Consider the following 15,007-nt stretch of genomic DNA (forward strand, 5'->3'; position numbering starts at 1 on the left):
AATAAGCAGGTCAATGGCTCAAGTGGAACAGGGATTGACAATAAAGATGTTAATAATGTCGTGACCTCTTTCCAATAGTGCGAGATTACCGGGCACCTCCAAATCATATGGATAAAATCTGCATCTTGTGCATGACATCGCAAGCAATCTGACGAATGGAGGCGACCCATTTTAAAGAGCCGCGTTGGGGTCAAATAGGTCTGATATATAATATATAGCTGGGTCATCCTGTTATTAACTGAAGGAGAAACTTTAGTTGGAGACTCTAGAATATCTTCCCATTCCTCTCCCATTGTATCGGGAAGAAGTCCCTCCCATTTCTCTTTAAGAGAGCTAATAGTGGATCCATCTCCCACGGACAACAAATATGTATATAAAGAGGAAATGAGTCCCTGAGGGCCTTGTGAGTTGAGAATGCCTATTAGAGGTAGAGATGAGATCGCTCGACCCGCACCCACATTTCGCATATGTGATTGGAAAGCTGACCTGAGCTGTAAATAACGGAAGAATTGGGATCTTGGAATATTGTAAGTATCCCGTAATTGTTCGAAAGATACAAAAACCCCTTGGTCATGTACATTGCCCACTGAAAGAACACCATATGAGATCCAGAACTCAGTAGATGGGTGATTTAGTAGTTCTGGGAAATAACTATTATGCCATAGTGGCATTTCAGCTATTACATCTGCAAATGTGATAACTTTTTTGATCTGTCTCCATATCAATCTCGCCAGTCGAAGCAAAGGCAGCAAACGAGGAGCATTGACTCTCTCTGTTTCCAGAAATCCCAATGGGCAGTCAATCCGGGTAGAGTGAAGTAAATGGCTCTCTGAATTAGGTATAGAGTTATTAGGCATCCATTTGCTTAATGCCTTGGCCTGTCCGGCAAGATAGTACAGATAAAAGTCTGGCAAAGCCGCCCCACCCCCCCTTTTTGGTCTCTGTAAAGTAGATAGTTTAAGTTTGGGTCTAGTCTTTCCCCATATAAAGGATGTGGTTAGGGAATTTAAATTTGCGAAGAAAGACTTGGGTATTGGCACTGCACTGTGTTGGAGGCAATAATTAAGTTTGGGGAGTAATATCATTTTAATTAGATTAATGCGGCCTGCAACAGAGAGGGGGAGTTTGCTCCAGGCTATAAATTTAGATTTGACCAGGTCCAATAGTGGATAAATGTTAAGTTGTAGGTCTAGCCGACTATATTGGGACATATGAATACCCAGATACTTGAAACTGGAGACTACAGGTAACGATGAGAGGTTTTCGAGACAGGGCATCGGAGCATGAGACAGAGGCATTAGGGTAGATTTGTCCCAATTTATATAGAGACCAGAGACTTTACTAAATTTGTCGATGGTCATTATTACTTGCGGTAACGTTTCTTCTATTTTATCCATAAATATAATCATGTCATCGGCATAAAGACCAATGGTATCCACACGATCCGCAATATTAATTCCTTTGATATCTATAGAGGACCTTATACGTATTGCTAACGCTTCTATCGCGAGGGCAAAGAGAGCCGGGGATAGAGGACATCCTTGACGGGTTCCTCTGTGCAAAGTAAAAGAATCAGAGATAGAGTTATTCACAATTACCCGTGCCCTAGGATTCCTATATAGCGTATCTATCCCTCTAATAAATTTATCCCCAAAACCGTATCTCCGTAGGCATGCGGAAAGGAAAGACCATTCAAGAGAGTCGAATGCTTTGGCTGTATCTAGTGACGCCAATGCCCAGTTATTGTCCAATTCTAAAGAGCTATATTGAATCACTGATTGGACCCGTCTAATATTGATGGAGGTACTCTTCCCGGGCATAAAGCAGGCCTATCCTATTTTTACTCCCTATCTTATGTCATTTAAGGATAAGGGAACCCCCGCTGTCCCCCCCCGCTCCAGCTAAGAAACCCGGCAAGGTCTCTACAAAGTCCAACAGATGCCCTATATGCCACATGAAACTCCCGGACTCCCATGGCAAGACCTTGTGTGCATCTTGCACATCTAAGGTTATGAGGGACGAACAATCTTCACTTTTGTCAGAGATGAGGTCCCTAATCCGGGAAGAATTTCAGGCTTCCTTGTCCAGTATTTCAGGACAGTCCAGCCCCATCCCTGGCCGCAAGAGAGCCAGACGGGAGCGAGACCTGAGAGAGACGGAGTTTAGTTCTGGCGACAGGTCTGACCCAGAGGACTCAGTCTCAGAAGAAGAGGGGGAGCTCCCCTCAGGGAGCCAGGACCACCATAGAAAATACCTCTTCCAGGCTGAAGAGACGAATGAACTCATGCAGGCAGTTCGAAGCACGATGCAGATAGAAGAGACATCTAAGCCACAATCCAGACAGGACCTGATGTTCGGGGGACTTATGTCACGTCGACAGACAGTCTTCCCCATTAGTGAACATATTAAAGCTATGATACTGGAAGAGTGGAAGGAGGCTGAACGTCGGCTGGTACTGTCTCGTGACTTTAAGGCTCGCTTACCATTCAAGCCTGAGGAAGTCAAGCTATGGGAAGAGATACCCTAAATAGACGTTCCGGTGGCAAAGGTTGCCAAAAAGCCAGCCATACCCTTTGAGGACTCATCCAATTTGCACGATCACATGGACAGAAAGGCTGACATACTGCTTAAAAGGGCCTGGGAATCGTCTGCGGCCTTAATTAAGACTAACATAGCAGCCACTTCGGTGGCCCGATCTATGTACCTATGGATGGGGCAATTGGAAGAGCATCTGTCCAATAAAACCCTGAGGTCCGACATTTTGAGCTGCCTTCCTATTATGAAATCAGCTATGGCTTTTCTGTCCGATATGGCAGCAGAGTCTGTTAGATTTTCAGCTAGAAGCGGCTCGTTATCTAACGCGGCTAGAAGGGCGGTTTGGCTAAGATCCTGGTCAGGAGATTATGCCTCTAAGACCAAGCTCTGCTCAATCCCCTTTTCAGGGTCAAGAGTATTTGGTCCTTCTCTAGATACTATTCTAGAATCTGCCTCTGATAAAAAGAAGGGCTTTCCAGAGGACAAAGCTAAAAGGTCTCAGTCCTTTCGGAAAGGATTCCCCTTCAGGAACAGTACGAATTCAGAGGGGGTAGATCCAATAGATCCAATAGAGGATCTTATAGGGGTTCCCGTAGCCAGGGCAATAAGAACAAGAGTTTCTTCTTCAGCCCCTCCTCCAGGTCCAAGACACAATGACGCCACATATATCGGGGGAAGGCTCCGCCACTTTGCAGAGAATTGGGCCCGAATCACTCAGAATCAGTGGGTCCTCCGGACTGTGGCAGAGGGATACAGCATTGAGCTCTATTCCCCTCCTCCAGAGAGATACATTGCACCTGTGGTGGTCACGCAGGGCTCTGCCATGCTGATAGATTTAAAAGATATGCTCTCTTCAGAAGTCATAATTCCGGTCCCACCACTAGAAGTAGGCCAGGGACACTACTCTTCCCATTCTCCATCACAAAACCTTCTGGCGACTCCCGCACGATAATAAATCTGAAACCTTTGAATGCCTAGGTCAGGTACAAAAGGTTCCGTATGGAGTCCATACGATCGGCAATTCACCTCATAGACCGGGATGCTGTGATGTGCACTCTCGACCTGAAGAGTGCCTATTATCAGCTCCCCGTCCACCCCTCATCCCAGAGGCTTCTGAGGTTTGCTGTAGCTCTGCCGTCCCGGACCTGTCACTACCAGTTTCAATGGCTTCCCTTCGGGCTTGCCTCAGCACCTCGTATATTCACAAAGTTGGTGTCGGAGATCGTCGCCTTCCTGAGAAACCAGGGGATCATAATAGTTCCATATCTCGACGACTTTCTCCTTGTAGCAAGATCGCCAGAGACACTATCAGCCCACAGGAGCCGGACAGTATCGGTAATGGAACAATTAGGATGGGTCATAAACTGACAGAAGTCCGACCTGACTCCGGAATACAGGAAGACCTTCTTGGGTGTGTGTCTAGACTCCAGAAGCAGGATATCCCTACTGCCCGAGAACAAGCTGGTGGCAATCCAGACTCAGAACATGGCTCCTATTAGAACACAGAGCCTCAATAAGGTTTGCCATGAGAGTTCTAGGTCTAATGACGGCTTGCATACCGTGTGTCAGATGGGCACAGTCTCATTCAAGACCTCTGTAGAGATTAATTCTCTCCAAATGGGACCGTCGCCAGTCTTCACGGGACAATATTTTGAAGCTAACGAATCCAGTACGAAGGTCTCTCCTCTGGTGGACACAGCCAGAGAACCTAAGAGTCGGAGTTCTATGGTCTACCTCCCCCTACGTAGTAGTCACTACAGACGCCAGTGCGTGGGGCTGGGGAGCTCATCTAAAAGGCAAGATCCTACAGGGAAGGTGGCCAGCAGATGTCATTCACAGCTCCTCCAACTTCAAGGAGCTGTATGCTGTTTGGGAGGCCTTGAGAAGAAATCGACACACTCTTGCGAATTGTCATGTCAGGATACTATCCGACAATGTTACAACAGTCTCTTTCCTGAAACATTAGGGGGGCTCAAGACACCATCTGCTGCAGGATCTAGCGGGAAGAATATTTCGCTGGGCAGAAAATTCGGTCCTATCCATTTCTGCAATTCACCTAGAGGGCTCTCAGAACGTGATAGCAGACTATCTGAACAGAAGGCGGGTGTTCGCAACAGAGTGGGAACTCAACCAGGATATCTTCCAGGATTTATGTCTTCGTTGGGGAACTCCCAGTATAGACCTGTTTGCAAACTGAAGAAACTCGAAGGTCTCAAGATTCTTCTCTCTGAACCCACTGGACCTCCTGGAAGGGGTAGACGCCCTGAGCCAGGACTGGACGGAACCTTTCTCATACGCGTTTCCACCTCTGGCACTGATCCCAGCCATTCTCCGAAAGATCAAGGAGGATCGAGCTCAGGTTATCTTGATCGTTCCATACTGGCCAAAAAGTAGCTGGTTCTCTCTGCTAGCGGACCTGGCGATCGAGAACCAAATAGAGCTTCCTCTCAGGGAGGATGTAATCCACCAAGGTCCAGTTTTCCACCCGAATCCAGGGAAACTCCATCTCTCAGCATGGATCCTGAAGGGGACATCTTGAAGGCAAGAGGCTTATCAGATCAAGTGATAGCCACTATTAAATCCAGCAGGAAGCCAATCACATTGGCAATCTATTTAAAGATCTGGAAGCATTTCTGTCTGGAGGGTGGCAGGTCTGAGGTTGCGGCAGACACTCCTGACATACCTAGAATCCTAAATTTTCTGCAGGCTGGGTTCAACAAGGGTCTTAGACCAAGCACCTTGAAAGTGCAGATCTCGGCACTTAGCTCTTTTTTTGACTATCCCCTAGCATCTCACCCGTGGGTGGTCAGATGTATCCGAGCTACTCAGAGGTTACTCCCCACCATTAGGCAATTGACGCCTCCCTGGGACTTCAACTTGGTAGATTCCTATGTAGAGACGCATACGCCTCGGCTGATAATATACCCATATCAATCCTCACACGGAAAACAGCATTTTTAGTGGCAGTCACCACGGCCAAAAGGGTGGGGGAAATTCAGGCCCTGTGTACTAGGGACCCGTACCTACAGATTAGAGAGGATAGTTTAATCCTTAAACTAGATCTCTCGTTTATTCCGAAAGTAGGCTCTGCAAAGAACAGAAATCAGGAAATTGTTTTACCTTCATTTTGTAATAACCCCGCTAACGCAAAAGAAAAAGCCCTTCATTCCCTTGACGTCAGACAGGCAGTCTTAGATTACCTAGCAGCCACCAGCTCATGGCGGATAGACCCAAACTTGTTCATTCTGTTTGGGGGAAAGAATAAGGGAAGGAAGGCCTCTAAGGCCACTATCGCTCATTGGATCACGTCTGTGATCTCTGAGGCCTACCAGTCTGAAGGAGTCCTGTTATGGCTGGACCTGGTGGTTAGGAGCACCGGGAATGACCTGATAGTCAAAACTGCAAAATAGAGCGAGCTCTGGGAAGTGGGAGCTCTGCTGACCGCAGCCCTAATCTATTATCACACACACTAGAATTAGCCGTGGATCGTACCTGACTCTGCCTAGACGACTCTTCACAGCCTGAGAGGTAACTACTCCTAAAGAGAAATATAGCCTCACCTTGCCTCAGAGAAATTCCCCAAAGGAAAAGAGCAGCCCCCCACATATATTGACTGTGAGTTAAGAGGAAGGCACAAACACAGGAATGAGACAGGTTTCAGCAAAGGAGGCCCGACTTACTAAATAGACAGAAGATAGATAAAGGGATCTTTGCGGTCAGCACAAAAAACTACAAAAAGCCACGCAGAGTGAGCAAGAAACCCCCCGCGCCGACTCACGGCGCGGTAGGTGCCACTCTGCAACCCAGAGTTTCCAGCTAGCGAGACAATATCATGATAGCCAGCTGGACAAAACTTAGCAGGTACTCAGAAATATATTCAGCACACAAATGAACAACAAATGAGCTTAACAGGGACTTAGCTTCTGCTGAAGTAGACAGGTCATCAGGAGATCCAAGTGAGATCTGAACCAGTACAGATACATTGACAACTGGCATCAGGTAACGATCTGAGCAGAGTTAAATAGAGGAACCAGCCCAGTCTTAAACGATGCAGATGAGGAAGCCACCTCCAGCCCAGCAGCTCCACCTTCAGCCACCAGAGGGAACCCACGGACAGAACCCACAGAAATACCATTCCTGACCACAGGAGGGAGCTCGAGAACAGAGTTCACAACAGAGTCCCACCTCCGGAGGGTCTTCATGCACACTCTACACGAGGGATATCTGCTTCGTGGGCTGAGAGGGCAGGCGCCTCTCTGGAGCAGATTTGCAAGGCAGCAACATGGGCTAGTGCCAATACCTTTTGTAAACACTATAAACTTGATGTTTTGTCTGGTCAACACACTGCATTTGGGAGAAAAGTTGTCCAAGCGGTAATCCCACCCTAAGGAGGTGCTTTGGTACTCTCCAGGGTGCTGTCAGGAGGGACATCCTGGAAAATAGGCATTAGACCTACCGGTAATTATATTTCCAGGAGTCCATCCTGACAGCACTGGTTGTTCCCTCCCTGGTTTGATATTTATATGCATGATGTATTATGTTCCTGGCATATGATGTAATATGTTCCTGGCATATGATGTAATATGTTCTATTTATCATTAAAGTACTTTTTGCATTTCCATGAGGCAGTTCTTGTTACAACACTGAGGATTGGGGGTGGGACATGACCTTTTAAACTCTCGTGTGTTTCCTGTCCCAGCAAGGGGGAGGAGGACGTCCTCCAGGGTGCTGTCAGGATGGACTCCTGGAAACATAATTACCGGTAGGTCTAATGCCTATTTTTTTGCAATTTTACCGCACTTTGAATTTTTTTCACATTTTCCAGTACATTATATGGCAAAACCAATGGTATCGTTCAACTCGTTCTACAAAAACAAGCCCTCACATGGCCATATTGAAGGAAGATAAAAAAAAGCTATGCCTCTGGGAAGAATGGGAGCAAAAAACTCAACAGAAACTCAAGAATGGAAAACCCCAAGGTCATGAAGAGGTTAAAATTCATCAGCAATTTCTAGTTTTTCCAACAAAATTTACTAATTTTCTTTTAGGGACCGCATTACATTTGAAGTGACTTTAAGCCTATATGACAAAAAATATCCCAAAGTGACACCATTTTATAAACTACAAGCCTCAAACTCTTCAAAACCACATCCAAGAAGTTTATTAACCCTTTAGGTGCTTCACAGGAATTAAAGCAATGTTGAAGAAAAAAATGAATATTTAAATTTTTCTCACAAAAATGTTAATTTAGCCCAAATTTTGTATTTTTACAAGGGTAACAGGAGAAAATGAACCATACAATTTGTTGCGCAATTTCTCCTGAGTACGTCGATACCGCATTCATTATTCTGATCTTCAAGCCAGTATGAGTCTATAAGCCATATAACCATTAATCCCTAAGATAACTGTATGATTGTTGTACTCACATGCCAGGTGTCCTCAGATAGTGCCAACTCAGCTGTACTGACTTGTAATGAGAGTCCAGAAGAAACAGAGTTGATATTCTCTGAAATCTTGTATTAAGTACAATGCAGCAGGTGGAAAGGGTAATCCCAAACAGAGAAGTATACATGTGCATCTAAAGATGGCTACAGCAAACTGATATTTAAGAAGACAGGAGGAGCAAGGGCTAACATCATCAACTACAGAAGGGAAGAAGGGACACACTTCAAAAGGCAGATCTTCTCCCTAGCAACAGCAGAATTAAATGCATAACACAGAAAATACACAAGTTTTTCCCATTCATGGGACACATAACACTCCCCATCTGAAATCTTTAGATTTCACAATGCCTTTGTATGACGTGACAAGTCATTGCTGTCCAATGCCGATATGGAACCTGAACAGAGGAGACAAGACAATATGCAACAATTCCATACTTGAACATTGACGTGTAGTTCTTGAATAAAAAATGAATGAGTTCGGTAGAAAAACCCATCTTTGGGTTGGGGAAGCCACAACTAGCCAACTCTTCCACCAACCCAACAATCCAATGGTAACATTTAATCCACAGAGAAGTGTTCAAGATCAGTTGCACGCAGAGCGTTTTATGTTCTAACATGGCTGGGGTATGAGGAAGTATGCTCCCCGCCATGACAGAGTCCAGCAACAATGTTCAGTTCATACACAACAAGTTTTTCCCATTTATGGGACACAACATTCACTATGTTGTGGCAGCAGAGTTACTCTGGGCCCATCTGGCCTCTGTTTCTGTGGTCTCCTTGTTTTAAGAGGTGAGCAAAAATGTGGTCGACCGCGCTTTTATGCACACTTAAAAAGATGGACGCTGCAGGATCATAGGCCAGACGGCGTCCACAGTGCCTCCATCTGCCTCCTAGAGAATCTTCCGCCAGGGGTTCCATCTGATTCACGTATTTCAGAGATTTACATGGAAACCCCGGTGTAAGCGCAGAGCGCAGAGCCTTACTGCGATCTTTGGGAGGTAGAATAAGCAAATCAACAGCAGAAGAGTTGGTTTTATTTATTTATTTTTTTACGCCGTTCCTCATGCGGTATAAGTGATTAGGCGACTTTATTTTTCAGGTCGCTGCAATTACAGTGATACCAGATTTATATCAGATTTTTTATGTTTGGCTGTTGTCACACACTAAAAGACACTTTATTTTTGCAAAACATTTTTTTTTTTTATGCTGTTCACCATGTGGTAAAAGTGATAAGGCAGCTTTAGGGTATGTGCACACGTTCAGTATTAGGTTGTCCGCTGCGTCCAAAGCGCTGCCGGCTTTTGAACGCCGGTGATTCCGCATGTGTTCATTAAACCGCTCATGCTGTAACATCTGGACGCTGGGGGGGTGGGTGCTGCGGATGTACGCAGTGTCAAACCCACAGTGTATACTGGCTGTGGGAACATACCCTTTATCCTTCGGCTCAGTACGATTACAGCGATATCACATTCATATAATTTTTTTATATTTTGCCGCTTTTACACAATAACAACTATTTTACAGAACAAATAATTGTTTTTGCTTCGCTTTAGTCTGAGAGCTATAACTTTTTATTTTCTGCATTGATAGAGCTGTATGATGGCTTGAGTTTTGTGGGACAAGATGATATTTTCAGCGATAACCTTTTATTTACATTAGACTTTTTAATTGTGTTTTATTCCACTTTTTGTTCAGCAGAATGATGAAAAAGCATTGTTTTTTTGCCACTTATTTTAGAGTTCACTGAAGGGGTTAATTTATGGAACAGTGTTATAGGTCAGGTCATTCCGGATGCGGAAATACCAAATATGTTTACTTTATTTGTTTATTTTTGTTTTTACATAAGTAAGTTTATTAATAAATGGATTAATATATATTTTTTTTTTTTTTACTTTTTTTTAAACTTTTTTTTACCTTCTACCAGGATGACATCAACTTTCCCTGCCCTGATCGCTGATCTAATACTCTGCAATGTTTTTGCATAGCATGGCATTATTATTATTATTTATTGTTATAGTGCCATTTATTCCATGGCGCTTTACATGTGAGGAAGGGTATACATAGTAAAAACAAGTACAATATTCTTAGACAATACAAGTCATAACTGGTACAGGAGGAGAGAGGACCCTGCCCGCGAAGTTTCACAATCTACAAGAGCTCAGTACATCGCACACAGGGAGGAGGAGTGTCAGCTTCTGCTCTGTACAGGAGCTTACAGACCACCATACCTGGGTGACCCTGCTGCCAACTTGGGCCCAGAGTCACCTTGGAGACCAATAGCATCGTGCCAATCGGAGCAGGGATGGAGCTCCCTTCCTCTGCTATAGCAATGGATGTCACTGTCACTATCAGAGGGGTTAAATGCCCATGATCGGCACTAGCACTGATCGCGGGCATTGTCCCAGTGTGTCAGCTCTCAAAGAGTGCTGACACTTGCTTTTGATCACGCTGGTGCTCGGAGTGAGCCATACATGTATAGCGTTTTTTAAGAATACACCTTCCACAGCTCCATACACGTACAGCGGATGTCGTGAAGGGGTTAATAGAAGGACGTCCTCTGTTCAGTATTTTCCTTGGTGGAGAGTGGTAACATACAGCGTCCCTTACCCTGGAGGACCTGTCCTGTCCTGTCATACATAACAAGACAAAAGACTGCTTTTAATAGTAACTCTAATTCTCAACTTCACCTGTGGTGACTCTGCAAGGAAATTGAACACTTTTTTCACAAATGATTATCATTGAGCATCCCCACAGGGCACACTTTGTAGTCTGCTTGGAGAATTGCATGGCTTATAAGTCTCCTCACCCTGGCATGTCAGGCATATCACCAGGGCTGCCACTAGAAATTTTGGGGGCCCATACTGGCAAAATTTTCGGGGCCCATTTGAGACTCTGCCCAGGCTCCACCCCAGCCCCGCCTCCACCCCTCAAACTGTCCATAGCCCCACCGCTCTCTCTTGGCAAAACTCCACTTCTCACCTATCACACATTGAAAGTTCCCATCACCAGATCATACATATAGCCGGCAGCTTTTGATTTGGCCAAAAGATTTTTTAAGCTGCCACTATAACACGGTAGACACTTTTGGCCAGGCCCTACTCTACTGTAACCTACTAAATATTTGTTAAAATATGCAATAAAATGTAGGTATATTTTTTTTTCCAATTTTTAAAATGACCAATAATATCACATACAACGAACAAATACTGCTACACCATGTCCAGACCACATATTACCACCACAGTGATCGAATAATATCAAATACAGGGAACAAATACCACAACACCATGACCAGACCACATAATACCACCAATGACCGAATAATATCACATACAAGGAACAAAAATACCACCACACCATGACCAGACACCATATTACCACCACATAGTGACCAAATAGCACATACAAGGAACAAATACCACCGCACCATGACTAGACCATATATTACCGCCATAGTGATCGAATAATATCACATACAAGGAACAAATACCGCTACACCATGATCAGACACCATATTATTACCACATAGTGACCAAATAGCACATACAAGGGACAAATACCACCGCACCATGACTAGACCACATATTACCACCACAGTGATCGAATAATATCACATACAAGGAACAAATACCACCGCACCATGACCAGACCACATATTACCACCACAAAGTGACCAAATGGCACATACAAGGGACAAATACCGCAACACCATGTCCAGACCACATATTACCACCACATAGTGACTGAATACTACATTACTGATCAGTAATAAAAAAAAATACAATACTATCACCATAAGTGCCATTATACACAGGAGATCTGTACTTAGTATGCAGTGTCTGTGTACAGGTAATACAGTGATCACCGGTGGTATTATACACAGGAGCTCTGTATATAATGTATAGGTAATACAGTGATCACTGGTGACATAGACAGGAGCTCTGTATGTAGTATACAGTGTATAGGTAACACACTGACTCACCAGTGACGTCTCTAGGTGAAGTCCTTCATCTTTCATCCAGCACAGACCGCCATCACTTCTTCCAGCCAGGACTTGTCTCTGTAGGAAATAACACCGTTATCTCGAGCTCCGCTTGCAGAACACATTACTTATTTTTTCCCAACTACTACATTACACCACATGAAGAAAAAAAGGCGACATAGTGTCACTCTACACCGTAACAGGACTGCCCCCCCATTTAAAACAGTATCCTCAAAAAATAATATAAATACCTGACTGCAGTAATATCCCTTAATTAGCCCCTATGGTAATAATATTCCCCATCCTGGCCCCCGTGTGTTTCATTCCTGGCGTCAGCCATATGTTCTCCCATCCTGCCCTCATGAGTATCCATCCTGCCCCATATGATCTCCCCATCCTGACCCATCTGTCTCCATCGTATCCATCCTGCCGAATGATCCAATCCTGCCCCCATGTCTTTCATTCTGCCCTGTGTCTCCAATCATGCCCTGTATCTCCATTCTTGCCCCACCTGTCTCCAGTCCTGCCCCCAGCGTGTCCAGCATTCTGCCCCCAGCGTGTCCAGCATTCTGCCCCCAGCGTGTCCAGCATTCTGCCCCCAGTGTGTCCAGCATTCTGCCCCCAGCGTGTCCAGCATTCTGCCCCCAGCGTGTCCAGCATTCTGCCCCCAGCGTGTCCAGCATTCTGCCCCCAGTGTCCAGCATTCTGCCCCCAGTTCATCCAGCATTCTGCCCTCAGTGTCTCCAGCATTCTACCCCCAGTGTGTCCAGCATTCTGCCTCAGTGTCTCCAGCATTCTACCCCCAGTGTGTCCAGCATTCTGCCTCAGTGTCTCCAGCATTCTACCCCGTGTCTCCAGCCTTCTGCCCCCAGTGTCTTTAGCATTCTGCCCCCAGTGTCTTTAGCATTGTGCCCCCAGTGTCTTTAGCATTCTTCCCCCAGTGTGTCCAGCATTCTTCCCCCAGTGTGTCCAGCATTCTTCCCCCAGTGTGTCCAGCATTCTTCCCCCAGTGTATCCAGCGTTCTTCCCCCAGTATGTCCAGCATTCTGCCCCCAGTGTGTCCAGCATTCTGCCCCCAGTGCTCCAGCATTCTACCCCCAGTGTGTCCAGCATTCTGCCCCGGGGCCCCCCGGATCGCCGTTCTCAAAAATAATAATAAAAAAGTTCTTTTTACCTGGCCGCGCTCCTGCGGCGAAGAAGCTCCCTCCACTCAGCTGAAGTGCGCACTTGCCGGCAACTGACACTGACGTCAGATGCTGGCAACGTGCGCACTGCTGCTGACATCCGCTGCCAGCCTCCGATTGGCTGGCAGCTGTTAACTATTGACGCGCGGGCCCGCACAAGCACGTCAATAGTGTTGCCACAGCGCCGCTAAGGGCCCGGTTTAGCTTGCCGATAGGGGCCCGGTGAGCAGATGAGACGGGGCCCAATGCAGGCCCCCTCTGCCCACCGGGCCCCATACGCCAGTCAGGGCAGTAATGCCCTGATGGCGGCCCTGCATATCACTGTCCACAATGAGAGATTTTACCCCTTAGATAAAAGTCAGTGGCCTCTTTCTCATGCAGCAAAATCAGATCTCATGCTTTGCAATGAGGAGAGGGCAACACCCCAAAACACGTGTCTTCAAATTGATATTTTTGTTTGGCTTTCATCCTAAATCACATGGCAAGGCTTGTTAAAGGGTTGATATTGACTTTTAGGATTGCTACTTTCAGTAGATAATACTAGAGGTCAACTCCTTTTCCTCTCAGAAGAGGCAATTTGCCTATTTAATTTCCCAGAAAAGCTTGTGTGGCATATAAGTCTCCTCACTGTGACATGCCAGGCCTGGATTGTCACTCTCCACAAGGAGAAACATCACACCTTAAGTCCCAGTCTTTAGCTTCTCACCTAGCCAAATCAGATCTCATACTTTGCACTGATGAGGGGAAACAACCTGAAACAAAGTGTCTGCAAATTTAGATTCTCATTTGGCTTTTCTCCTAAGTCATATGGTAAGTGGTCAATATTGAATTTTAGGATTGCTACTTCCAATAGGTGGTGCTAGAGTTCTAGTCCTCTTCCTCTCTGAAGAGGCAATTTGCATACTTATTTTGAAGGGATGCCTAACAAGTTGGAATTGTGGCATTCTATAAATTAAGACTTATTGCTCAATGCAATGAAATAATCTCACAACATTGAAATTACTACACATTCTGGAAGAGTGGGAGCAAAAATACAAATACGGTACTTTTTTTTATACTATTAGTGTTATAATAAGAGTTTTAGGTTATGTATACACAGTAATTATTCATGTAAAGATTATTATTATTATTATTATTATGTATACCATTTTTGTCTTCTTCCTTGTTCTGTATTAGTTTGCTTAACCTAGTTATAGGAATGATTAAATTCTAGAGATGACGAGAGGTCAGAAGCGCAGTTCTGAAACGCAAATCTTGAAAATGTGGTATTACATCTATGTGTCTTCCTCCGTACTTTCCACTGTTGACAGTGGTAATTGATTCTGGAGCTTTAAACTTTACATTTGTTATCAGGTAGGTAGTGATGACTAAGGGGAAACATGGTTATAATAACAAAAGACTCAGAAGAGGAAGATGAATCATGACAGGCTCCCGCTGCTCTCGGGGAAGCGCAGACCATTGTCAGAAGGTGTAAGGCTTGTTCTTATGAATAGTCAGGACGACAGTTATTTATATACAGAGACGTCATAAGTAAATGACTGTATGTTTTTCCATCAGGTTGAGCAAATTATGGCAGAATATAAAGTTAGAGCCCTCAAGTGCCATCCTGACAAACACCCCGGCAATCAAAAAGCAGGTATTTCATTATGTTTGTTTGGTGTCAATCAATAGAATTGAACTGCAATATCAGACACAGCTCATGGACGATGTAGACCTTTCCAAACAACTCATTTAAAACTATTTTCACCTTTTATGAGAAACAGGGATAATAAATTAAAGGTGATTACAGACGCTGCGGCCAGCTACATGCGTGCGAAACTGAGTCCACCATGATGACCAATGGACTTCTCAATTTGGTGTCA

At 45.0% G+C, this 15,007-nt stretch overlaps 1 protein-coding gene across 1 annotated transcript in view; it reads left to right on the forward strand.

Annotated features, from left to right (window-relative positions):
* Positions 1-15,007, forward strand: part of DNAJC12 (DnaJ heat shock protein family (Hsp40) member C12) — a 55,794-nt gene that overhangs the window by 25,259 nt on the left and 15,528 nt on the right. The window contains exon 2 of the mRNA XM_077258982.1: positions 14,703-14,781. Within this exon, the coding sequence (XP_077115097.1) occupies positions 14,703-14,781 (79 nt within the window). The remainder of the gene's footprint in view (positions 1-14,702; positions 14,782-15,007) is intronic.

This window comes from Ranitomeya variabilis, chromosome 4, assembly GCF_051348905.1.
Source record: "Ranitomeya variabilis isolate aRanVar5 chromosome 4, aRanVar5.hap1, whole genome shotgun sequence".
Classification (NCBI taxonomy): Eukaryota; Metazoa; Chordata; class Amphibia; order Anura; family Dendrobatidae; genus Ranitomeya; species Ranitomeya variabilis.